General features: G+C 57.4%; 9 protein-coding genes across 9 annotated transcripts; 6 read left to right on the forward strand and 3 right to left on the reverse strand.

Moving 5' to 3' along the window:
* Positions 1 to 961: 961 nt before the first annotated feature.
* Positions 962 to 2,122, forward strand: HRG_05149 (chalcone isomerase like domain-containing protein; the record flags this gene model as incomplete). The annotated part of the gene is made up of 1 exon (XM_044863620.1): positions 962 to 2,122. The coding sequence occupies one exon, from the start codon at positions 962 to 964 to the stop codon at positions 2,120 to 2,122; it is 1,161 nt and encodes a 386-aa protein (XP_044722234.1).
* Positions 2,123 to 2,496: 374 nt separating this feature from the next.
* HRG_05150 (glutaredoxin domain-containing protein) lies at positions 2,497 to 2,929 on the reverse strand (the record flags this gene model as incomplete). The annotated part of the gene is made up of 3 exons (XM_044863621.1): positions 2,497 to 2,666; positions 2,726 to 2,824; positions 2,878 to 2,929. The coding sequence occupies 3 exons, from the start codon at positions 2,927 to 2,929 to the stop codon at positions 2,497 to 2,499; spliced, it is 321 nt and encodes a 106-aa protein (XP_044722235.1).
* Positions 2,930 to 3,438: 509 nt separating this feature from the next.
* HRG_05151 (ATPase family associated with various cellular activities (AAA) domain-containing protein) lies at positions 3,439 to 4,684 on the reverse strand (the record flags this gene model as incomplete). The annotated part of the gene is made up of 2 exons (XM_044863622.1): positions 3,439 to 4,286; positions 4,345 to 4,684. The coding sequence occupies 2 exons, from the start codon at positions 4,682 to 4,684 to the stop codon at positions 3,439 to 3,441; spliced, it is 1,188 nt and encodes a 395-aa protein (XP_044722236.1).
* A 957-nt stretch (positions 4,685 to 5,641) lies between these two features.
* Positions 5,642 to 8,306, forward strand: HRG_05152 (uncharacterized protein; the record flags this gene model as incomplete). The annotated part of the gene is made up of 2 exons (XM_044863623.1): positions 5,642 to 6,898; positions 6,960 to 8,306. 2 exons carry the CDS (start codon positions 5,642 to 5,644, stop codon positions 8,304 to 8,306), a joined length of 2,604 nt encoding a protein of 867 aa, XP_044722237.1.
* Positions 8,307 to 10,308: 2,002 nt separating this feature from the next.
* On the forward strand, positions 10,309 to 14,229 carry HRG_05153 (ATPase family associated with various cellular activities (AAA) domain-containing protein; the record flags this gene model as incomplete). The annotated part of the gene is made up of 3 exons (XM_044863624.1): positions 10,309 to 12,144; positions 12,226 to 12,258; positions 13,081 to 14,229. 3 exons carry the CDS (start codon positions 10,309 to 10,311, stop codon positions 14,227 to 14,229), a joined length of 3,018 nt encoding a protein of 1,005 aa, XP_044722238.1.
* Positions 14,230 to 15,048: 819 nt separating this feature from the next.
* On the forward strand, positions 15,049 to 16,103 carry HRG_05154 (ribosomal protein l13 domain-containing protein; the record flags this gene model as incomplete). The annotated part of the gene is made up of 5 exons (XM_044863625.1): positions 15,049 to 15,069; positions 15,287 to 15,422; positions 15,544 to 15,597; positions 15,652 to 15,910; positions 15,965 to 16,103. The coding sequence occupies 5 exons, from the start codon at positions 15,049 to 15,051 to the stop codon at positions 16,101 to 16,103; spliced, it is 609 nt and encodes a 202-aa protein (XP_044722239.1).
* Positions 16,104 to 16,892: 789 nt separating this feature from the next.
* HRG_05155 (Tetratricopeptide repeat protein) lies at positions 16,893 to 17,507 on the forward strand (the record flags this gene model as incomplete). Its single annotated transcript, XM_044863626.1, has 1 exon — positions 16,893 to 17,507. The coding sequence occupies one exon, from the start codon at positions 16,893 to 16,895 to the stop codon at positions 17,505 to 17,507; it is 615 nt and encodes a 204-aa protein (XP_044722240.1).
* Positions 17,508 to 18,899: 1,392 nt separating this feature from the next.
* On the reverse strand, positions 18,900 to 19,577 carry HRG_05156 (uncharacterized protein; the record flags this gene model as incomplete). Its single annotated transcript, XM_044863627.1, has 2 exons — positions 18,900 to 19,229; positions 19,533 to 19,577. The coding sequence occupies 2 exons, from the start codon at positions 19,575 to 19,577 to the stop codon at positions 18,900 to 18,902; spliced, it is 375 nt and encodes a 124-aa protein (XP_044722241.1).
* A 1,968-nt stretch (positions 19,578 to 21,545) lies between these two features.
* On the forward strand, positions 21,546 to 22,631 carry HRG_05157 (MULE transposase domain-containing protein; the record flags this gene model as incomplete). Its single annotated transcript, XM_044863628.1, has 4 exons — positions 21,546 to 21,805; positions 21,861 to 22,031; positions 22,178 to 22,221; positions 22,282 to 22,631. 4 exons carry the CDS (start codon positions 21,546 to 21,548, stop codon positions 22,629 to 22,631), a joined length of 825 nt encoding a protein of 274 aa, XP_044722242.1.
* Between the last annotated feature and the right edge of the window lie 1,325 nt (positions 22,632 to 23,956).

Below are 23,956 nucleotides of genomic sequence, written 5' to 3' on the forward strand. Positions count from 1 at the left end.
GTCTTGAGCTCGACGCAAGGGAGCAGACAGCCGAGCATCTCTACGAAAGGAGCGGAGGGGGCAAGGTAGACACGCGGGTGGTTGATGCTTCAGCCGCCCTTTTATGTATGTATGCCTGTCGGTCAGCTTCTAAGTTCAACTCGGCTCAACGGCTGCAGGCTGCAGGCTGCGGGCTTGCATCAATGGCTTGCTTTCTAGCTTCTAATCGCCGTGATCAAGAAACAATTGCTGGGTTCATCATTCGCAAAACTGTCCTTTGTGGGTCCGGGATGGCAGCCCGCATGCGGGAACGACAATATGGACGTGTTTGGCTGTTCCGTCGTCGTTGATCCGAGACAATAACGGTGGATAAAAAAGAGTGTTGACCATCTGTTGTTGCTAGTGGTGGTGGTTGTGCTCACTAACACGGATTCTCTTTCCCTCGCATGCTGCCTGATGATTACAGCATTTTATTGACCTTGTGCTAATTAGATCAGGCGCTTGTAAGAGAGAATGGGCGGATACTCCCGCTGCCGCCCGAATTGCATTTATGCGCATATTACGGGCCACTTGTTCATCCTTCCTTGTCTAGGGTAGGCCGGCATCTCACTGCTAATTGCCGGGCCTGGCTACGCCCAAGTCGACAACGAGCAGGGCGACATGCTTGATAATTTGCCAGGCACTTAAATCTCAGGTATGCTGTACAACGTTAGTAACGTAGGCTTTCAGGGTGTCATGATTCCAAAAACTTTGGCCTGAAGCTGGCAATTGCGCACATCTCAGTGTCTACAGCAGTGCCTTAGCTAATCAGCGCCCTGTAGACGCTTGTACAGTACGTCACGAGCTCCGCGGCTTGTACGGAGTACCTCGGAATTTGTCGTGGGGTGGACGACCAAAGTCGTGCCAGCATTTTCATCCAGAGGGCTTGAGGGAGCACCAACTCGCCCTTTACAGCCCATCTTCTCGCCCGACGCCGCCAACGATGCCACTGCTTCGACCCGCGGCCTTTGTCCGCCCCGTTCTCGGACCCTCGCCCCGAAGCCTCGCCTGCTCGCGCCGCATGCTCTTCTCCCAGCGGCAGTCGGCCCGGGCCACGCAGGAGCTCGACCTCAACAAGCTCAATGCCAAGCGCCGCGAGTACGAACAGCACCGCATCGCCTTCCTCTTCGCCGGCGCCGGCGCAGGCCTCATCGCCTTTGTCTACACGGCCTGGAAGCTCAAGGAGGCCCTCGACCGCGAGAGCGCCAAGGAAAAGAGCAAGCTGGCCGTCAAGTGCGACTCGCCCATACCCACCGAACCCTTCAAGACCGAGGCGGGCGAGAGGCGCAAGGTGGTGCTGCACGACGACGATGGCAGGGAGATTGTCCCCACGGGCAACAGCGTCGTGCCGACGTTTCCGCGCACCATGACCGTCGACGAGTCGGGCACGCAGCCGTCTAGCTATCTGGCCCAGTCCATCTCGGACAAGCAGGGCGTCGAGTACACCCTCGTCGGCCTGGGCATGCGCACCGTCACCTTCCTCGGCTTCCAGGTCTATCTCGTCGGCTTCTACGTGGCGACGCAGGACATTGCCCGGCTGCAGCAGTACCTGATCAGAAAGGTCAACCGGCTGGCGACGACGCTGATACCCTCGGAGAAGGAAACCCTGCGCGCGGCACTGCAGGACCCCACCCAAGGCGAGCAGACGTGGGACGCCCTGCTCCAGGAGGCAGGCTGCCGCAGCCTGTTCCGCATCATGCCCGTCCGAGACACCGACTTCCACCACCTGCGTGACGGCTTCGTCCGCGCCATCCAGACGCGGGCGCAGCGCGACAAGTCGCTCGGCGACGAGTCGTTTGGCGCCGCCATGAAGGAGTTCAAGGCCATGTTCAACCGCGGGACGGTGCCCAAGAAGAAGGAGTTGTTGCTGTGCCGTGACCTCGACGGCAGGCTGTCGGTCCTGTACGGCGACGGCGAGCTCGCCAGAAACCCCAAGAGGAGCGTGCTGGGCGTCGTGGCCGATGAACGGTTTTCCAGGCTGCTCTGGCTGAACTACTTGGCCGGCGCGAATGTGTCGTCCGAGGCGGCGAGGCAGAACATTATTGAGGGGGTCATGGAGTTTGTGGGACGGCCGGTGGGCACCGTCGCATCGCAGGTCTTGTAGCACGGGCAGGAAAGATGAATCTGTTTGAGGGAGAAGAGGCTGTACGATACGGGCTGTTGCGTTTGATGTAAGTCGGCGTAATGATACATGTAAATGGTCGCAATGATACAGATGCCGCCTCTTTACGGCAGAAAAACAGGCAACGAGATGGCAAACGTGACGTCTCGGTACTGCACTGGCTCGGAAGCCCACTTATATGTTGTGTCGCTTCTGCCTACTGTACGGTTGATACTACCAGGTCCCTCGAAAGCGCTTTCGTGCTCTGCGTCACAATCTGGAGCTACTCCCGACCCAGAAGGTGCGACACGGAGCAGAAGCACTCATCAGCACGGCAATTCTCTGCATTTGCGCGTGCGGATTCAGGGAAATGGCGCTTACGCCTTGAGCGAGCCGGCGTCCTTGAGCAGTTTTTCCAGCTCGCCCGACTTGAGCTTTGCCTGGACGTCTGAGTTGCCGCCGATGGGCTTCTTCTTGATGATGACATTGGGGACGGTGCGCTGGTTGGTGATTTTCTCGAGCTCGTCCTGCATGGCGCCACCCTCGGCTGAAGGACGATGTCAGATGTTTGGTCGAGGAGCGGGCTGGAAGAACGAGGGCAAGTACATTCTTTGTCGAGCTCGACCACGGTGTAGGCCGCGTTGAGGCCATCGAGCGTCTTTTTGGTGGCGGCGCAGTAGGGGCAGTAGGACTTGGAGAAGACGACTGGCAGCACGTCAGCGTGGATTTGGCATGGCGCACTGATGTTATGTACGTACTGACGGCGTTGTCGTCAATGAGCCTCTGGACTTTTTCCTTTGCGGCGGCCATGGCTGCTTGTCGTTGGGGAGACGGCGTTGTGGAAAATAACTGTCGGAAGGTCCGGAACATGGACATGTAAGGAGGGGAGCGAGGCGGAGTTGGAGGAGATGATGCAGAGACAAGGCTTGCTAATGAGAAACGGAGACGGCGGCAGCTTGGCTGTAGCAACGGAGCTCTGATTAACAAGCGGTTGTTGCAGAGGAGTCGACGTGGTTGTGACATGCAACCCGATATGCGCGAGCTGATTGGTCTTTCTCCCTCGGGCTGGTAAGTTACTGTACTAATAACTCAGCAGGATGATGGAGGGGAAGCGGAGGTGGGGGTTTGGGTGGGAGAGAGAGGGGGAGAGAAGAGTGGGAGGTGGCGGTGGTTAGTGGTGATGAGTGGTGGGGCGGGCCGGCCATGATGCAATCGGGCCAAGAACTTGACTCCATTCCCATATTAATACTCCATCGGGGTGCTATTCAGCCGATGATACAAAGTACATGCGATGACTCACCGCGTCTGCTCGCCGCCTCCTATTCATCGTCGGCCTGCTGCGTCCCGAACTGGGCATGGTTCTCGAAATTCCGGAACTCCTTCTCCAACACCTTGCTCAGTCCTGTCGCCTTGATCGTCTCCATGGCCGACTTGAAGTGACGAAACTCAAGCGTCCGCTTCGATGTGTCTTGCTCCAGCTCGCCAACGCATTCCGTCGCCGCAGCCACGCACATGTTCTTGAGGTCGGATCCCGTGTACCGCTCCGTCACCATGGCCAGCCTGGCAATCGACACATCCGGAGCCAGCACCTCGCCCTTGAGAAGGAGCTGCAGAATGCCGCACCGCCCTATGAGCGTCGGGATCCCGAGCTGGATTTGCATGGGGGCGCGCCGGAGCACCGCCGGGTCGAGGTCGAAGGGCCTGTTGGTCGCCAGCAGGATAAAGGGCGAGTCCATGCCGCTCGACAAGCCGTCCCATTCCATCAGGAACTGGTTCAGCATCGCCCGGATGTGCCTCTTCTCGCCCGCCTTGCGCGACCCGAGCAGGGCATCCGCCTCGTCGATGAAGACGATGCAGGGATATGTCTTCCGTGCCATGGAGAAGAGCGCCTTGACCACCTTTTCGTCGTCACCGTGGCACTTCTGCCACAGCTCCGCCGTCGACGCCAGAATCATGTTGAAGCCCGATTGTCGCGCGACCCCCTTTGCGAGCAGGCTCTTGCCCGTCCCCGGCGGGCCCCAGAGCACGGCCCCGGTGACCCTGTTGCCCGCGAGCACACCGTGTCCGAATGCCTTGGGCATGGTCAGCGACATCTTGGTGACCCGTTCCAGCTTGCCGATGATCTTGGCATCAACATGGATGTTTTCGTAGTCTGGAGGGATGCTCTCTAGCAGACGTCAATCAGCGCAAAGCCTTGAGCCTTGGACCCATCGCATTACACCCACCCGTGTTGACAATGCAGTCGAGCAACATCTCCTCGAACTTGTCCTTTGCCAGGGCCTTCCATCTCCTCATCTTCTTGGCATGCGCAGCCTTGCCCACGTCTAACATGGTCGACTCGAGGTCGCTATCGTAGACCTCGGCCTTCTTTGCCCAACCGCATTCACCGTCACTGCAGCTCGAGTCAGACCCCGAAGCTCGAGACTGCGACGACGGCTTCCGGGCGAACTGCGCTTCCCCTTTCTGGTCCGAAGGCCGGTTGTCGGAGAGGTAGTATTCGTCGAGGCCACTCATCTCGGCTTCAGAGACGTCATCACCCGCCGCTTCGTTGACCCTCAAATACATCTCTTTGGCCTCTCGGGACGCTCTTTTCTCCCATCGCGGAAGACGGCCGTGATGGCCTGTTCCTCCAGTCCAACGGCGACGAGGCCTCGTCCACTGGCGGGGACTTGTCTCTTCGTCATCCGAATCGACTCGAGCGTTGAGACTATGGGCCTTAGACGTGACCGGAACTGGCTCCGTTGACGCCCTCATCGGAGGCGCCATGTCATCCGGTACAATGGTAATGACGGTTGTGGGAGCATGATGGCGCATTGGTCCTGATGCTTCAGTTCTGGTTGGATCCTGCCTCGACCATCCAGAATCGAGCACTTTTGCATAGTGTGTATAGCCGCAAGAATGCTCGAAACCGCATCTCTGGTCGTCCATGTTGACCATGGTCTGGCAAGCGAGGTCAAATCGTGGAAGAAAGGGGAATGGAGCAGAGACAAGGTTGAACTGAAGCAAGACTTTGGTAACTCACCCCAGCAATGCAGTCGCTGGAGCGCTCCACTGTTGCCATGATTGGCATCGCCAGAAACTATCCAGGTGTGGTCCGGACGGAGGCTTCTCGATGTGGCTATGCCCTACTTCGACGGCGGTGCAAATACAATTTCCTCAACCCTGTAAGGCAACCGGGCGTCTTGATCTGACATGCATATGCACCACCTCCATCCAGGGCATCAGTATCACGGCATCATCTGAGTGGTCAATGATTCCCACTTTGACCTCAGCTTGCAAGGCATCGCCTCAGTTGGCCGCAATTGTTAGGCTGACACCAGCACGAAACGCCTCTTTTGGACCCTTGACATTGACAGAGAGCCGGAGGACGGGATCAGTCGCTCAATCCATAGCCGTCAACTGTCAGGACCAGTCCGAATCACCGCGACCAGTTTACAGGATGCGAGAAGGCTCTCATCCGATGATACGGGCCACCATCTCTCTCCAACAAGACCAAGAGTGACTTTGATTCTGCAAGCCATCATGGACGACAGCCAGATGCCTACTCCAAACGACACGCCCGAGAAGGCCTCGGACTCTCTCGAGGGTTCTGTCCCGGCAAGCATCCCAACATTTGCGAGTTTCTATGAACCACCACTATGGCGACCGAGTCGCTCTGTGGGCCTGTCCGAACCAGCCATGACATCCTACCGCATGTCTTGGTCCGCCGTCAGCCAACAAGTCGGGCGCGGCGTGAAAAGCCCAGTCAATCGCCTCAGGGATCGACTCAGGAGCCATCCCGTTCACCCTGCCATACCCGGCGCTCCGGACGACGAGTCCGCTCAACCTCGCGGGATACCCGTCACATTCTCAGTCGACGATATTCTCATTGCAGACGCGCCCGAGGCAGAGTCTCGTCTCGTCTATCCGCAGTTTGACAGCGTCGAGAGGTATTACATAGCCGAGGACGAGACCGTATACAACGGGCTCTTGCGTGAAGAAGCCAAGCGACTGCACCACTACGTTCAGAACCCCAATGTTCCCATCCGGTTTGATAATCGGGATTTCTTTACGACTGGGGACGAGGCCGGCTACAACGCTCTCTCCGCGCTGGCCGACAAGATCTTGACTGCCATTTCCCTGTGCATCCTCGACAACGAGTGCATCAACGTGCGATACTGCAAACAGATATCCAACCGGAGTAAGCTTCAGAAGCTGATCCAGCAGGCCCAAGTTGCCGCCGAAGCCGATAATGGCGACGAAGAGCTTGCCGATTCGGCCAATGGTCACGATGCCGCTGCCGAGCGTCGCCGTGAACAGGTTGCCTTGTTCGACTTGATCAACTACGTCTCGGGCGTGCTTGCGAGGCTGATCACCCAGACGGGGACGGGAAACTTCTGGCAGGCCACGGTCCTTTGCGTGCTCGTCAAGCGTGTAACCAAAATCAAAGTCTTGCTCCTCGATCTCTACCCAAATGCCCGGATCGCGGCGCAGGGGGGTGAGAGCGCCCTCGACAGCAGCCGGGACAGGGGCTCACTCGTAGCCACCTGGATCGATGAGGAAGAGGAGTGCGAAGAAGCTCTGAGGATCATCGACGCTGATACCAAAGACGGTCTCACGTCCGTCGACGAGGCCCGGGTTGCCTCTTACTGCGTCAACCAGAACAAGTTCCGTGGGGGCATGAGCTCTGCCTTGAGGTCCATGGTCATGTCTCTCCGGTGCCTGAAGCGCTCTGGACTCTCAAACACAGCGTACGAGATATGCGGGTTAGTCTACGAGACGGGCTTCCAAGGATTCAAGGTGCGTATGCATGACCCACGCTGTCCCGAGCTCCCTGGTTGATAGACACTCGGCCGTGCAGACGCTTCTCTTTCAGGATCGGGATCAGGAGTTCTCTGCAACCTCAGACCTGGACAATCTCAATACGGCCGACTCGGCTCTCCGCATTTTAGATAAAACGGTAGCCCAACTGCGGGAGCTCCGGACGGGCTGCCTCCTACCCAATGCCGCCCAGCCGCCCAGGGTCAAGACATTTATCGAATGGACGTATAAAGTGACGGACCAACGAGGCACCGGGGAGACGGAGACGTGCCGGGGACAGGACGGGAACCCGCTGGAGAAGCTGGCACTCGAGTACATGGACGACATCATCACCGTCATGGTTCCACTCGCCACGACCAATCCGAGTCTGGTGTCCGAGTTGAACAACTTCCGGAGCATTATGCTCCTCAGCTGCGACAACCAAGAACTCGTTCGCCCATTCCAGGAAACCAACTTTACCGCCTTCTTCCGCGTGTATACAAGCACCATGGAAGAAGATGCCCAGCCTCGCGGCGTGCTACGTCTCAAGACGGCGTTTGAAGCCGGCACCTTTGAGCGATGTCGGCTCATCGACCCGTCGGGCAGCGACGGCAGTTGGCGCTCACAGAGTGCCGATGTCGACCGGACTCGCAAGTTCGAGCGTCGGCGGCGACTAATGGAGAGCGAGTGGGTCATGGACGAAAGATCCGTCATCGTCCCCTGTCCGACGTACGTGTTGACCATCGCCACCGTGGCTGTGGTGCTGGCGGCGGGCGGGCTCACCATCGGCTTCACCGTCGGCAACCGCATCGTGGGCGTCGACCCCTTCAACATTGCCACGTACACGTGGGTGCTGGCGGCGTTTGTGATTCTCGTCTGCAAGAGCGTGCTCGTCCGGGACTGGTCATGGAGTGACTTCCTGCACCTCCGCGTCCCCTGCCGCTCCGTGTCGGAACTCGAAGCCGTCACGGGCATCCGCGATCAGATGATCATCGCCAAGCTGCTCCACGACGAGAGCGGTGGCGGCATCCTGGTGACGAGGGGGCCCTACAACTCGGTCTTCCTGCGTCGCTCCAACGAGGGCTTCTCCATCGACCGGCCCATCAGCACCACCACCATGCTCATGAGCGGACTGATGCCGCTCAAGGTGGTGACGCCTCGTGGCCAGGCGCTTGTGTGCCTCGACTCGCGCCGCGGAACACGGCTGCGCATCGTCGGCCACCAGGCCAGCCCCGAGGACCAATACCTGGTGTGTGAGGACGTGAGCCGTCTGCAGAAGTTGGCAATGGAGGGGACCAGTGCGCGCGAAAAGGGCAAATGCGTGCGGCTGCAGCTCCTCCTTTCCAAGGAGCTTAGATGGAAGCGGGTCCTGGGTGTCTACGACGCAGGGAATGTAGCCTTCGTGTAGTGGACGGAGGCATGGTTGGATGCCTTGTGAACCAGAAACCTACTGGACGCCTTGTAGTAGTCGCAAGGCGGCCTTTTCGTTGCCTTGTGGCTTGCATTCAGCTCTCTCTTTTGGTCCAGTCACTAGACTCACTACGAAGGCGTCGTCTTGCTGAGCCTCCCCCCCTTGTGAGATTGCGTCTATGGTTCCGGAATTGCCTTGCGGCGTGGAGAGGCGCAGGTCCTACATATCGACGGGGCTTATGCGGCAATCCTAGGCAGACCACAACATGTAGGGCCCATCGAGGAGCTGGCAGTGTTCCTTTTTCTCATTGACACTTGATAACTGCTGCACAGCCTCAAGCACCTCCTACGAAAGCATCGACGTCGTGATCGAGTCCTTAACCTGTCAATCATCTGCAAACCCCTTGCCCTCTGCATATTCGGCTCCCCCCCCCTCTCTCTCCGTAGTTCGAGTAGCATAATCTACTAAACTATCACGGAAATGACCCTTCAAGACGAACGGGGTAGTTATCATGGGGTTCCCGTACCAGGCACTACAGGGGGGCCCGGACCCAGTTCAGGAGTGCACAACTCGGCTTCAGAATCTGGGCACGATCCGCAGGAACTTCCAAGCTCAAAACCACCAAGTCATGCCGTTCCCGAGACTCGGCAGAATGACAGTGAAACCCATATCGAGGGTCCCAGTACATCCGCACAGCACGAGACTGGTCATGATGTGCCTCAAGTCCTTGGAGTAACGCCGCGCAATACTGGCCAAAGAGAAGGCGCATCGCCCCCTGAGCTGAGCGAAGAGTCCGCGTGGCTCCAACCATTATCCGAAGAGCTCGGTCACCCACCTTCATTCCCTTCCTCTCCAGCGCCTCCGCTCACAGCTATTTGCCGCGTCCCCAGCGGGAACTCAGAACGCAGGGCCGTGTCGTCAGGATCGCACAGCGTGAGCCCGTCCGTCCGGACGAGTCCAGTCGAGAGTGACGATTTTGAACCCAGCTCACAACCAGAGGGACCAGAACAATCGCCCGAAGCTGGGCCGGAGTCAGGCGAAGCTGTGTCAGAGGAGCCATCCATGACTGAGCCTGAGGAGCCAACGAACCCCGAAATTGGAGTGTCACTTAATGCGGAGCTCGAGTCACTCGAAACCAAACTTGAGGAGCCATCAACAGATGAACCACCCAATGCCGAGCCTGAGTCATCAGAGCCTGAGGACAAGCCCTCTTTCTGCATTATGGGCAGGACCATTGTATTACTCGAGACCGAGGACCCCCCTGGAAATATCGCGAAGGAGCCACATATCGAGGATGACACTGAGGTGCCAGCCAAGAATGAGCCCAAGGATCCTGCGGAGGAGGAAAAGGATCCACTAGAAGACATCAACGATGAATCCCCGTCGCGTCTCGAGTGGATTCGTCAGAAAAAGGAAGAGGGTGCTGAAAACCAGGCTCTTGATGAGCTGATGGGCATGATTGGCATCGAGAATGTTAAGTCCCTGTTCTTGTCTATAAAGGCTGCAGTCGATGCGGCGGCCAGACGTGGCGAGACAAGAACTATAAACCTCACAGTAAAAGGAGGCGCTGGCACAGGTATGGTTTCAACTACCTTCTTGAATCCGCCCGAAAACCGGGAAATTGCTTGATGCCCTCGTCTTCTTCGGTCGTGGAGTCGAGAATCGTCACCCAAAAGCAATCTATCAATGCTCAGTTGATCCTAACTGCCAGGCAGGGAAATTCACCATCGAAAACCTTTACCATCAATTTAAACGGTCCCTTGATCAACAAGCTCCGACTCCACGTCAACTTCACATAGGTTCGCCATCCAGCTCACCTCCACCTGAATCCGAGTCACTTGAACCTACGTCCACTCGTGTTGTTACAGTGAGTAGCTTTTCCGAAGGCGAGATTCACGAGTTCATCAGGAAAGCCTTGACGGAAATGTCCATTAATGTCCAAGGCGGAGTTGGAGGCACCTATACGGCCATTCTCGCTCGGAGGATTGCAAGTAACCGAATGCTGCCATCGTTCAGAAACGTGTGGGAAATCCGGGACGCTCTCGCGGTAGCCCACGATCGTCAGGCAGACCGACTTCAGCGGGAGCGTGTCCTGTGGGCGAAAAGCGGCAAGCATGATGACCCGCCAGACGATCGTTTCCTGACCAAAGAGGATCTTCTTGGGCTCCCACCGCCCGATATTCGACAGTCGAGTAGTGCCTACGCGGAGCTTCAAGCTATGCAGGGGTTCGACAAGGTCAAGAGGGCGGTGGAAGAGCTCATAGATCTCGGAAGGATAAACTACTGCCTCGAGATGGGCGGCAAAGAACCAATCCAGTTCAGCCCGAACCGCGTCTTTCTTGGGCCGCCGGGGTCGGGGAAAACAACCGTCGCCAAGCTCTTTGGTCAGATCGTCGTTGACACTGGGCTCGTTTCAAAGACCAGGGTTGTAGTAAAGGATCCTAACGACTTCATCTCAAACTGGATTGGCGGTGTGCAGAAGAACACATGCAATATCCTCGACTCAACCAGGGGCATGGTACTCATCATCGATGACGCGCATGGGCTATGCCCGAGTTCTGACCTCGGCAGATCTGTCTCGTCGAGCGATCGAGCATTGTTTACCATCTTGGATACGCTCGTCGCCAAGACATCGACCGATCCCGGGCAAGACCGCTGCATCATCATGTCGGGCTATGCGGAGCAGATGCACGACATGTTCCACAGGGGCAATCCTGGACTGCGGAGCAGATTTCCACCAGAGGACGCCTTCGAGCTTGGAGACTACGAGGTGCCAGAGTTGATGGGAATCTTGGACGCGAAACTGGCAAAGGACGGCATTGACGCAACCGAGCAAGCGAAACAGGTGGCCTCGCAGGTTCTTACGAGAGCTCGAGATCGTCCGGGCTTTGGCAACGGCAGAGACGTCCATAACTTGGTGAATCGCGCGAGGGCATCGCTGAAGCAGCGGAATGGGCAAACCGGCCAGCCGCCCGGGGATGCTGAAAGAGCCGCAGCGCTGGCCGTCTCGCTCGACGCCGACCTGCACAGACGCCTTGTGTTGGAGCCTCAGGATTTTGACTCTCATTGGGACCGATCATCGGCCGCGGGCCGGAAGAGCAGGGACTTGTTCAAAGAGTTTGTGGGCTTCGACGCGGTCATCGAGCAATTCCAGGGGTACCAAGAGATGGCGGCTGGAATGAGGATGCACGGCAAGGATCCTCGCCCAAACATACCCTTCACGTTCATCTTCAAGGGTCCACCAGGGACAGGCAAGACAACGACGGCGAGGAAGCTGGGGCAAATCTTTTACGACATGGGATTCCTTGCCAGCGACGAGGTGATTGAATGCTCAGCGTCGGACCTTATCGGGCAGCATCTTGGTCACACGGCGCCGTTGGTGCAGAGCTTCCTCGAGAAAGCTCTGGGAAAGGTTCTCTTCATCGACGAAGCGTATCGCCTCGGGCTAGGAGCCCGCGGGGTTCGCTCGGGGACCTCGTTCGAGGAAGAAGCGGTGGGAGAGCTGGTGGATGGACTGACCAAGTTGCGATACGCCCAGCGGCTGTTGGTTATTCTCGCGGGGTACGGGGAAGAGATGGACATGCTCATAAAGTCCAACAGGGGCCTTCGCGGCCGCTTCGCCAGAGACATCGTCTTCCCACAACTCACCCCGGTGCAGTGCATGAAGTTCCTCGGGCAGCTGATTGGCAAAGAGGGCATCATCATCAGAGACAAGCCCCCGCCGAGCACCGACAAGAAGGACAAGGTCCATAGACTCATCAAGAAGCTCGGCGCCACGAGGGATTGGTCCAACGGACGAGACATTGAGACGTTGGCCAAGAGTGTCGTTGGAGAGGTTTTCCGGGAAGAGGGCCGGAGGGGAGAGAAGGCAGACCGCTTGCAGGTGTCGACTGATACGCTCATCGTGTTATTGCAGGACATGTTGAGATGTCGACTGGCTGGCGAGATGGTGGATCGTGGTTGATGTGCAAGATCGATATGCGGCCATGGAACACTGCAACGCCGTGCTCGGCGGCCGCCGAGCCAAGTGAAAACAAAGTCGAGCAGTTTATGGAGTCTTCTTTTGTCCATGACATTTATCAAGCAAAAAGGAACGCGGCCGCGGTGGGCATGTTTTTTTCAAGCCAAATTGGATTGCTTTGTGTCGGCCGAGGGGGGCATTAAACACCTTGAAAGAGGGACTGGAGATAAACAGCCCAACACTGGCCGAGCGGGAGCCATCGACTTACACGTAGGCAATGCAAATGCTCCATCCGGTCGAGTCAGGAGCAGCCATGTCCGCTCACTTGCTGCAGCAGCCTGCCGTTCCAGGTTGCCTGGCCGGCAAAGCACTCACCTACCCTACACTTACAGTTGGCTTGCTTACAGCATCACCGGACCCCCCCGGGACCCTTTTCGAGCCTCCCTTTTTCTCTCGTCGGCCGTCACCCCGCGACCGTAAGTTTGCTGGCCTCGCCTCGCCTCACGTCAGCTCCAGACCCTGAAACCACCTGGCCCGGCATTTGCTGCTTCGCTCGGTCAGTTCGGCTGCGCTGAGGTTCTCTGTTTCCATCTCTGCCGTCGCCTCGGATCGCCCTCGCATTCGCCCCTGCGTCCGTTGGTCTGATTGCGGCGCTGCCACGTCTCCTGCAATCGGATTCGCGCATTCGTTTCATCCTTTCGTCGCAGCCTCCGCCATTCGCTCGCTCGCTCGCACTCTTCGACCTGCGCCCGCCATTCGCTCGACCCAAGGATTCCTCCGTCTCTCGCTCTGCTTGGCCCCCTCGGCTAGACAACCTCGCCCGCAATCCGCGAGAGGTGTCCTTTCCGAGGGCCACCTTTGCACCCGGACGACAAGGTGGATTCCAGCCAGGCCGCCGTGGCATCCTCTGGAGCCTTGCAAAACTTGACCTCGTACCTCAACGGGACCCTGGCCAACCTGTCGTCCGTCTTGCACGAGTCGACCGAGTACATCTCCGGCACCCTCGGCGTTCCGCCAGGGTTCGTCTACAGCAGCCTCGCCGCCCTCGTCGCGGTGCCCATCACAATGTCGCGATATGGCTGGTCCCTGAGGCGCGACCAGAGCTCTCCCTACAGCTCTCTGTCGGGCGGCGTCCCTGCCGTGACCGACGACGACTTTAGCTACATTACATCCCAGGACCTGGACGATGCCCCCATTGGCTCGTCCAACCATCGCCACCACCACCCCAGGTCCCAATCGGCCGCTCCACCCGCGCCCGAGGATGATGTCCTTCTCGTCAAGAACAAGGGCGTCACGTACCCGTCTCGCTTTCCCGCCTACTCAATTGGCGATGGAAAGCTGCGCGTCAGGGATGTCCGGGAACGCGCAGGCCTGATGATGGAACTGTCGGACCGAGCCATGCGCCGTCTCAAGCTGCTGTACAAGGGCAGGGAACTCAAGGAGGCCGCCGCGCCAGTCCGCGACTACGGAGTCAAGAACAAGAGCGAACTCATGGCCGTGCTTCCCGACGTCGGCGACGAGAGCAGTCAGTCCGAGGAAGAAGTCGTCATCGTCGACGCCAAGTCGCGACATCGTAAGAAGAGGAAGCCCAAGAAGAGAAGCGACTGGAACGACGGCGACTCTGCGACCAGCCCCCGCGAGGGCAACTCACACTCCAGGTCACCTCCTCCGCCTGCGTCTGGCAGCGGTCCGTTGAAGCAAATTGACGACTTGGCCATCGAGTTCAAAACCAAGTGGCTGCCGCTCTGTGTCCAGTACACCGCGGCACCGCCCACAGACCCCAAGATTCGGGAGGAGGAGCACAGGAAGCTGTCAGAAATGCTGATGCAGAGCATCCTACTGAAACTTGACGGCGTTGAGACGGAGGGCATTCCGGAAGTAAGGGCGAGGCGGAAGGAGCTGGTGCGCTCGGTCCAGGACGTCCTTAAGGGACTCGACGGCGCAGCAAAGTCTGCATAACCAATCTTCTTTTTGCATTTCGGGATATTTGGAGTTTTGATGCGACGACAAGAGAGGCTGGCGTTGGCCCCATTCCTCCTCCACCCTGACCTGACCGCATCGCATATCGCAGCTCGGCGTTGGACTTGATTATGGACTTGATTTTGGGTCTCGACCGCCACCGCCAATGTCGGGGATTGCTGGTGTCTGGGTGTTGAAAGAGGCGACTAAGGCTGCTTGCCGTTGAAGCATGCGATCAGACAGTCTACTTAGTAGTGAGCGTCGCTCAAGACGCCAACTGCCAATTCGATAAATTCGGAGACTCGACGAGCATGCCAACATCAAACCCATTGTGCAGAGAACTTTCCCTGGTCGTGTGGGGAATATCAAGAACGCGTATCTGTCCAATCCCCGGACCGCAACTGATGCTATTCCGGGTCGGCCACTTCTGCGCTGCAGCAGAGCCCCGTCCCGGCCCGCCTTGAGTCTGGGCCTGGAGGCTGCGGCAAAACTCCGGCTTGGCCGATAGGTCTCGCAGCCCTAAGTCAGTTTGCCGGTGCCCGCCCTCCTCGCTTCCCCCCAAATACCACCTTTCCTTTTTGAGCTAGCGCGGCTTGCTCCAAAGGCACAACGTCCCCTCCAGGTGAACCTGGATTTTCTCGCAGTCAATCATCATCGCGACCTCGTCACCAACATCCTCGCCCAGGGACGACTAACCCCAGCAGCACAGCAGCAGTTTCTCGCCGGCCTGGTTCGAGGGCCTGCCTGTTCTTTGTTGTCGTGATTTGAGCTGCCGACTTCCTTTCGTTTCCCCCCTCAGCCACCAGAGGAGCCGATACGATGTCGTCCTTCGAGCCGGTTGTGAGTTGACCACCTGTTGCTTGCCGCAACGCAGCACTTTGGCGTGATGGCGGGCGCAGGTCAATAGAGAGGCGCATGCAGTGAAGGGCAGGGACAAACTTGTCTAGCGCTTGATTGCTTCCCTGAGCTCTCGGGCATCTCTCTTCCTGTGTCGTCATCGCCGCAAGGCAGCGGGATCCCGAGACGAGAGCGAAAACTGACAAACAATACCGGATAGGTCGTCATCGATGGCAAGGGCCACCTGCTTGGCCGTCTTGCTAGCATCGTTGCCAAGCAGCTCCTCAACGGCCAGAAGATTGTCATTGTCCGCTGCGAGGCGCTCAACATCTCTGGCGAGTTCTTCCGCGCCAAGCGTACGTCGCCCACTCTCCAGCCCACAGAAACTCATCACATCCGATCGTGCTGGCGCCGAGCCGTCGAAGCAACGCGAGCAAGAGACCGCATGACGGGAGCTCAGGCTGACCGCTTGAACAGTCAAGTACCACGCCTACCTGCGGAAGATGACCCGATACAATCCTACCCGCGGTGGTGAGTTGGACTCCGACGAGCGACGCAAGCCATCTTGCTGACGATGAATACCAGGCCCATTCCACTTCCGCGCCCCCTCCCGAATCTTCTACAAGGCCGTCCGGGGCATGATTCCCCACAAGACGGCCCGGGGTGCCGCTGCTCTCGAGCGCCTCAAGGTTTTCGAGGGTGTCCCCCCTCCCTACGACAAGATGAAGAAGATGGTCGTTCCCCAAGCCCTGCGCGTGCTGCGCCTGCAGCCCGGCCGCAAGTACTGCACTGTCGGCCGCCTGAGCCACGAGGTCGGCTGGAAGTACCAGGATGTCGTTGCTCGGTACGTTGTCGTGTGCCAATGGCGGGCGGGAATTGCGCTAACTGGCATGCACAGGCTGGAAGAGAGAAGGAAGGCCAAGGGCGCTGCGTACTACGAGCGCAAGAAGGTGGCTGCGCGACAACTGTCCGACGCGAAGAAGAACGCCTCGACCAAGACGGAGACTGCGAAGGCCCTCGCGACCTACGGCTACTAAGTGGACAGGACCTCGAACATGATGGCTGTTCTTGGCATCATCGCATTGTCTTGTCATTTCTCGTGCGGTTTATTAGATAGGCGCGGCGGTTCATAACGGATTTCACTTGATTTGCCGAGTGATGGCAAGGCGGCGGCTCATGGGGAGGCGGTGGATGGTTATTCTGAATGTTCTGCATGAATCTCATCGTCGGAACCCGGGCCCAAAACAATAAAGCAGAGAAACCCCCCAAAAAGAGTGGAATACGACGGTGTATGAGGAATGACGCGGTGTGGCTCGTTGCGACCTGCGATATGTGACGGGCGCGAAGCTCTGGAAAGTGTATCTTGTACTTGCCATTTTCTACAAATGCCTGGCTTGGCATCATCTGCTGCCGAGGGATGATAACCCAACCATATCAACTGGGGAGAAGCAGCCTATTTCGCCGATATCTATCCGTAGTCGCACATGCCTGACCCTGATATTGGTAGAACAGTGTATCTCTGCGAGTTCGCTCCGGGACTTGGATTCGTAGATAGTGGAGCGGGATGGGTCGGGATTGACAGAAAGCGTATCGGTCACATGGCGATAAGATAAGAAACCAACGTGAGAGGTGTCGTGTCCTTCGGCATGGCCAGCGCCGCTTCCGAAACATAATCGGCCACGCTCGTTTACGACCCTTTACTCTGTTCTCACCCGACGGTCTCGAGGCCACAACAAAACAGAAGACAGTGAACGAGTTGAAAAGACTGCACCGATCGCCCAGATAATCGCATACGATCCGGCCCAATACACCGAGCGGTCGTGACCATGTCTGACCTCACGCACTTCGACCTGCTCCCGCTGCACATGGACGCGCAGTCCAAAGCCATCAGCGCAACGAAGCGCTCGCGCGCGCTCGACGCCGAGCTGGAGCAGCTCAACATGCTGCACCGGTCGCTGCTGTCGCTCGACGGCAGCGCGGCAGGGGTGCCACCGCCGCCCATCCCCGTCAACCCCAAGCGCACGGGCAACGTGACCAAGCTGCGCGACAACGGCAATGCCGAGTACCGCAAGCAAAAGTACGGCGAGGCCATCCGGCTCTACACGCTGGGCATCCAGATGGCGCTGACGCGGCCGCTGTGGGAGCCCGCGGCGCTGGTGCGCGAGGAGGTCAGCGGCTTGCTGGCGAACCGCGCGCAGGCGCACATGGCCTTGAACAACTGGCCCGAGGGCGCTGTCGATGCCGAGGCCAGCGTCGAGGCGAGGCGTGTGGGCAATGCGAAGGGGTGGTGGAGGAGGGGTCGGTGTTTGGTCGAGATGGGTAGGCTTGAGGAGGCTAGGGAGTGGGTGAGGAGCGGGCTGGAAGTTGAGGGCGAGGAGGCCGAGTTGGTGGGCTTGCTGAGGGAAATTGAGGGCTTGATTGGCAAGAAGAAGGCGTCGTAAGGCGCCGGGACGTGACATTGGGCCGGACAAGGGGGGGGGGGGAAGGCGAGGCCATGATCTGTGTCCTCGCTCGGGTCGGGACCCTCCGACAACACACATTGGGCAGCGAGCCATATTGCAGGCACGAACTTTCTCACCGACGAACCCGCAACGCCGGATGAAGCCTTGAGTGGGAATTGAGGAGCCACGATGCTCTCGTCAGAACAGCTACTGTATATGATGTATTTAGAGAGCCCCGGACAACAAGTCTGGAAGGGATGATTCAGCGCGTTTCGTATATTCAATAGCAGTCATGTATTTCCCCACCCCATCTGCAGTCCGCGTGGCGCTTCTCGGTCAAGAGGCTTGACGAGATGACCAGCCACACAGTCGCCCCCCTTCTCTACACGGAGCTCTCCGGCCGCACACGTTTACCCGTGCTTGACAGCTTCGTGTCTCACCGGCCAAAGACTAAAAAGCGCACCTCGTCCCGCCTTAGGACGATTCAGATTTTAGATGTGGGGCCATGCCAAGATTCGAGACAGTTGGCCGGCGAAATGCGGCTTTTGCGACTCATCTCCCACTCTCTGTCGATGCCCTTGGAATGCTCGTCCGTCCGTCACGCGGGACTAGGGAAAGAAATGAGGATCTGCTGGCATTTTCTGCTTGCCGTGTCCCTGCTCTCACAGGCGCTCGGATCTCCTCCTCGTAGTGCGTACATGGGCTTCAACGGGTGGTATGGCCGAGGAAAGAAAAGAAAATGAAAACACGTTGCATGATGTGAAAGCCCGTGCAAGCCGCCTTGTCCGGCATCCTCTCGTCCCGGGCATTCGCGCCAACAAGCGGTTCTGCATTGAGCAGCATCAGCGCGCTCTCTCCCGTCACAAAACATAGTAAGAAAGAAATACATTGAGGAGAAGAAATGTCGAGACTCGCACGTTGACAGCCGTGCGGTCGAAATCGAAAAGCCGAGGTCGTACAAGTGGCGGCGTGTGCTCGTCCAGTCGTGGTTTCCGTCCAGCGAATATCCGCACTCTCCCAAGCCGCGTGGGAGAGTATGCCATGGTACAGGCCGTCTCGCAATGTTCAGACCCCCTTCCCCCTTCCCCTTTCACTCTGGGTAGAGCTTGGCTTGTACCACCGTCGAGGAACGGGCTGTTGAAGTGCAGGTGTCGCTGTGGGTAGCCGCTTCGTTGCTGGGCAATGTATCAAAGGTATCTCCAGGGCACCAGTGTCGTGGTGATGACGAGCGGGCCGGCGTCCCAAGAGACAAGGGCCCTCTCAAGATGCCGTGATGCCACGGATTCAACAGCATGCATCGTCTGCCGTCTCCATCCGCCACAAGGAGCGCTCGTACGCTTCGAATCATCAATCGTCCACACCATCCGTTGAACCGGCCCGTTGTCGTCGATGTTAGGCGGCCTTTTCCGAGAGCTGCTTCTTGTCATTGGGGGGGCGGCTGACGGCGACGCTCTTTGGCCGTGGGCGCATGACGGCATCCTGGCTGCTCATGCGGCGCTCGAGGGCGCGCTCGAGCTTGGCACCGAGGGCGAGCTGGCTTAGCCTGTCCGTCTTCTCGTCGCTGAGCATGACGCGCTGGGAAGAGAGGGCCTTGTTCTCCATGCGATCCAGGCCCAAGGCAATGTCGCGGATCTCGGCCTGGACAGAGTCTGAAGTGTGGGCGGTGGGAGTCAGAGACGGAGCCGCCATGCTGTAGGTGCTGAAGCGGACCGACGTTCGGGTCTGGCGGTAAGGCATTGTCAGCTTGGGGGGCAAGACGGAGCCGAAAAACGTGAATGGGCGAAGCAATTGTTCCGAGAGGGGAGCAAGGGCAGATGGGAGAGGCAGGTCAGGGCATTATGAGGAGGCACCAACCGACGAGGGGCAGTTGCCTCTGTTGGGGATAGACTTGTGATTATTTGGTGTTTCTTTTGGCGGCGTATGAGAGAAGACCAAAGCCAAGGGAGGGCGAGACACGCAGCAGGGACAAGACAGAGGTACGAAATGGAGACGGGAGTAGCAGAAAGGCAAAATCGCGCCACGTACCGATGGGGCCATGATGGGGCGGGACGACTCTAGTGAGGTGGGCATGGCGCTGGCCGCAGCAGGAAGGATCCGAGGCGAGACCGGGGCGTCAAGGGAGCGCCGTATCGACGATGGTATGCGGGGATGATGCCTGCTCGAGAGGACAGGACGTTTTAGCTGGCGATGGCGAGCAAGAAACGAAGAGGCGGTGGGTCTTTTGTCGATGAGGCAGATCAACGGTGACGGCCAAACCTTGCCGAGGGCTGTTGGATTGGCAGAAGGTGGAGGGAGGGACGGACGGACGAGAGGAGGCGGAGGCGGAGGAGAAGGCGGAGGAGAAGGCGGAGGAGGAGGAGAAGGAGGAGAAGGAGGAGGAGGAGAGGAGGAGGAGGAGGAGGAGGAGGAGGAGGAGGAGGAGAAATAGAAGAAGGGGACACGAAGAGGGAGCGAAATTGAGCCCGGCCAAGACGAAGCGAGATACAGTACAGTACAGCCGTACAGTACACCTGAACAGAGAGAAGAGTGGAGATGAAGAAGACGAAGAAAGAGGCTCAGAGTACGAGGAGATTGAAGAGCACTCAAGTGCAGGCAGTACAGTACTGTGCTTGTACAGGCCGTCGGGGCGTGGCTGCGGGGTGTACATGCAACGCGCACGCACGAGACCTGCTGGGGACCTTGGCGGCACAGAAAGGAACTGGTAGGTGCTGAAGCAAGGTGAGTCCTCAGGGGCGACACTGCAGTGGTTTCGCATCGAGGCGCATGTGGAAAAGCGTGGCAACAAGATCATGGAGCAAGGATTATGATGGCGCCGGGCTTGTACAGAATCGACACGTTCCTCACTGACAGGCATGCCAAGGGGCACAACCGCCCGTCGGATAGGGGTCTACCTGGAGCTTGCCACGGTGGAAATACAGCAGCCTGCGACGTATCGGGCCTGCAAAAGACAGCCGAGGACGGCGCTGTAGCGGCGCCGTGTCACCCCGGAAAGGCCTGAAAGCAGCAAGCTAGCGGACGCCTGCACCGAGCCACTGTCACGAGTAATCAAACATACACTCCTGATTTTCAAACATACACTCCCGACCTAAGCCCCATTTGGAAGAAGACCCCGCCACCAAAATTTGGCGCGCGCTTTCCCAACGCCCTGGCTTGCCGTGACCATCGCCGCCGCCCACCCGCCCAGCCACCTGCCTTTTGGCCGCCATCTGCATTTTCGCAATCATCAACAATTGAAGCTATCACCACTTGACTCAACACAACAGCAACGCCGCCGCCGCCTACCGCAATAGTCACGTCTAGTCAATCGTCCCGATGAATTCGACCGAAAGCAATACCAACAGTAGCACCGAGGCTATCACGGAGATGTCTTTCGATACGTATGATGAGGCGCTTGAAACACTCAAAGCTACGCAAGAGCTCCTTGGCTACGTCGTAGTCGTTGCAAATAGCAAGAATACCGGCAAGCCTAGGCGCAAGGAAGCCAATATCCGCTGTGAATACAGTGGTCAGTATAGGCCCTGGGACGAGGCAGAGGGTATATACAAGACGTCATCCAAGAAGTCGGGATGTGACTTTCGCTGTTACATCCGCTTCTACCGACGTTGCAATGCATTCAAAGTCACCATCAAGCACGGCTCTCATAACCACGAACCTCTATTTGAGCCAATTGCTAACCCCATCGTCCGTCAACGAAGCCAACGCAAATTCGGCATCGAGCGTCTTCATAGCCTCGTCGAGGGGCTTAGCAAGAACGTCAATAACAAGAGCAGGGATATCGTGGATGCTATCCGACAGGAATATCCTGAGCTCCTTATTACCGATTCTGATATACACTTCATCCAGCTGCAACTTCGTGCCTTCCGTTACGGCGCCTCTACATCTACACAAGCCTTCCTCGATGTACTCAAAGATGCTAAAGCAAAGGGGGAAATCAGCTACTATGCAGTTGACCGTGGCCCTAATGGGAAGGTTTGGAGGTTTTTCTGGACATACGATGACTGTATTGCTGACTGGAAGCGTAACCCCGAGCTCCTTATCATGGATAATACGTATAAGGTCAACCGCTTTAACATGCCGCTTCTACAGATCATTGGCACAACAGGGCTACACAAGAGCTTCAGTGTAGGCTTTGGCCTCACTGCCAAGGAAGACGAAGGCGCGTTCCAATGGATCCTCTCACAGTTGCGTGAGGCTGGTCGGCAGGCTGATATTCCGGACCCGGGCGTTGTGATTACCGACTTTGATACCGCCCTGAAGAACGCCCTTGACTCTATCTTCCCATCAACGCAACAACAAGTGTGCGTTTGGCATATGATGAAGAACGTGATCCTTCACATCAAGAAGAAGTGGAAGGATCCTCGATGGCACCGAGATTGGCGGAGATAGGCCAGAACAGGAGACTCGCCTCGCTGCAGCAGCCGCTCTCGACGACCCTATACAGGCAGATAATGCCATTGACGAGGACCGACCTATCGACCGTGCCACTGATTACCAGATTCAACATGCCTCACAACTGGCAGATCAGTGCGTTGAGCAACAAGATGATCGTGAAGATGACGATGGAAACCCAATACTACCCCGGCTCCAAGGCGGACTTTTGAGCACACAGCTGACGGTATCCGTGATGCCTGGGTTTCAGTCTTTAGGGCTCGCACGGCTGAGGAGTGCAGAGATCAGTGGGATCTACTCTGTATAGAGTTTTCGGATCAGCCAGGTAACCCTAGCCCTAACTACCCTCCTACTCTAACCTTTTACTAAATAGCTCCTCTTATAGCTCTCGTTAATTACCTCCGTACAACCTACTGGCCATGGCGTGCCCAGTTTTCCACCTACGCTATCCAACAGTACCGAAATTATAACATTACGGTAACTTCCCGTGTGGAGAGCACACATCACGAGTTGAAGTCACGATTACGCAACCGCTTCATTGACCTCCATCAGCTACAAGAGCACATCAGAGGGCTCGTTACCCATCGGCAAAAGAAGCATCGCGAGAAGCTTCAATCCGAGTTTGCAAGAGCTAGAGTTGAATGGGCCAAGCAGACGATTATGAAGTCACTGCACCGAAAAATTGGCTGGCAGCCGATGAAACAGATCTTCAGGCAAGTTAGGCTAGCCGGCTGAGCTTGCCGATAATCGAGGCATGCCTACGATTTGTACGGGTGCTTTCACGATGCAATGGGGGCTGCCCTGCCGGCATACAATCCGCGATTTGATCCAGGCTGACGCGGCCGCCCTTATACCATTGCATCTTATTGATAACCACTGGCGGGTTTACGGCGTGACTGTAAGTATCTTGCTCCAGCCATAAGTACTATACTAATTTACTAGCAGCCTGAACAACAGCAATATATCGATGCAGACCACGAAGCCGATCCTGACGTTGTCCAGCCTCGCCGGCGTGGAAACAGTAGACGCGAGGTATCCTCCACTAGAGGCATCTACGGGCCGGATCCTTAGTGCTTGGGAGCAAGAGGAGCATAGAGCCAACCCAGAGCTCGTATCACGGCCACCAGAGACGCAAAAGAAGAAGAGGAAGGGCACAGGCACCACTATCATGAACAAGAGGTCGAATACACTTGCTTCCGTGAGCAGCCGGGTTGACGATCTTGCCCAGCAGATCGGTGATTTCATCAAGTCACAAGCAGCAGCAACGCCGGTGCTGTTATCACAGGTGCCCTCACTTCCACAGGTGCCGCTGGTGTCACAGGGATACCAAACGACGATGCCCTCACTTCCACAGCCGGCGCCGCCGTCACAGGATACTATGTGATGCCACCGCCTACACCAATTGTGCCTGTATACGTACAGGCGCCGGCGCCGTCACAGTGGCAAGAACCGCCTCCCTCGTCACAGGCACATCACGACGGCTTCATGTGGGCACAGCCGCCGGCACAGTCTCACGAGACGGCTACGGAGCATTTCCAGCAGCTAGGGGATCAGAGGGACACGGCACCATACAAAACTAGCAGGCAGGCCGGTCACAAATTCGTTCCTTACGTGCCTCGCCCTCCGCCGCGTCGGACGGATCCTTCCTCACAGTCACAGTCACAGTCACAGAGGTAGGCAAAGACCTTCCGCCATTATATGCATATTGTATATATATCGGAAGATCGATCGGGCCGGGCTTATTGATAGCTTCAATTGAATGACTCTAAGGGATGCATCTTCCGGCGTTGGTAATAATTGCAGATAGAATCCATATATGTCAGACAATAGTGTCCCACACCTCGCACGTGACAGCGGTTGATCTTTGTGGCATCAGTCAATTGATGAGAATTATCTAAAGAACAAAGGAAAGGAAAAGAATTGGATGCACACATTCGTGCAACAATATATACCCCGATCATTGCGGCGAAGCCGCGGCGCAGCAGTGGCAGTGATCGAGCATAAGGTTTCAGGAACTGACACGGGCGTGATATGCGACAATATATCTAGGCAGGCAGCCG

Source organism: Hirsutella rhossiliensis, assembly GCF_020360975.1.
Source record: "Hirsutella rhossiliensis strain HR02 chromosome Unknown scaffold00004, whole genome shotgun sequence".
Taxonomy (NCBI): Eukaryota; Fungi; Ascomycota; class Sordariomycetes; order Hypocreales; family Ophiocordycipitaceae; genus Hirsutella; species Hirsutella rhossiliensis.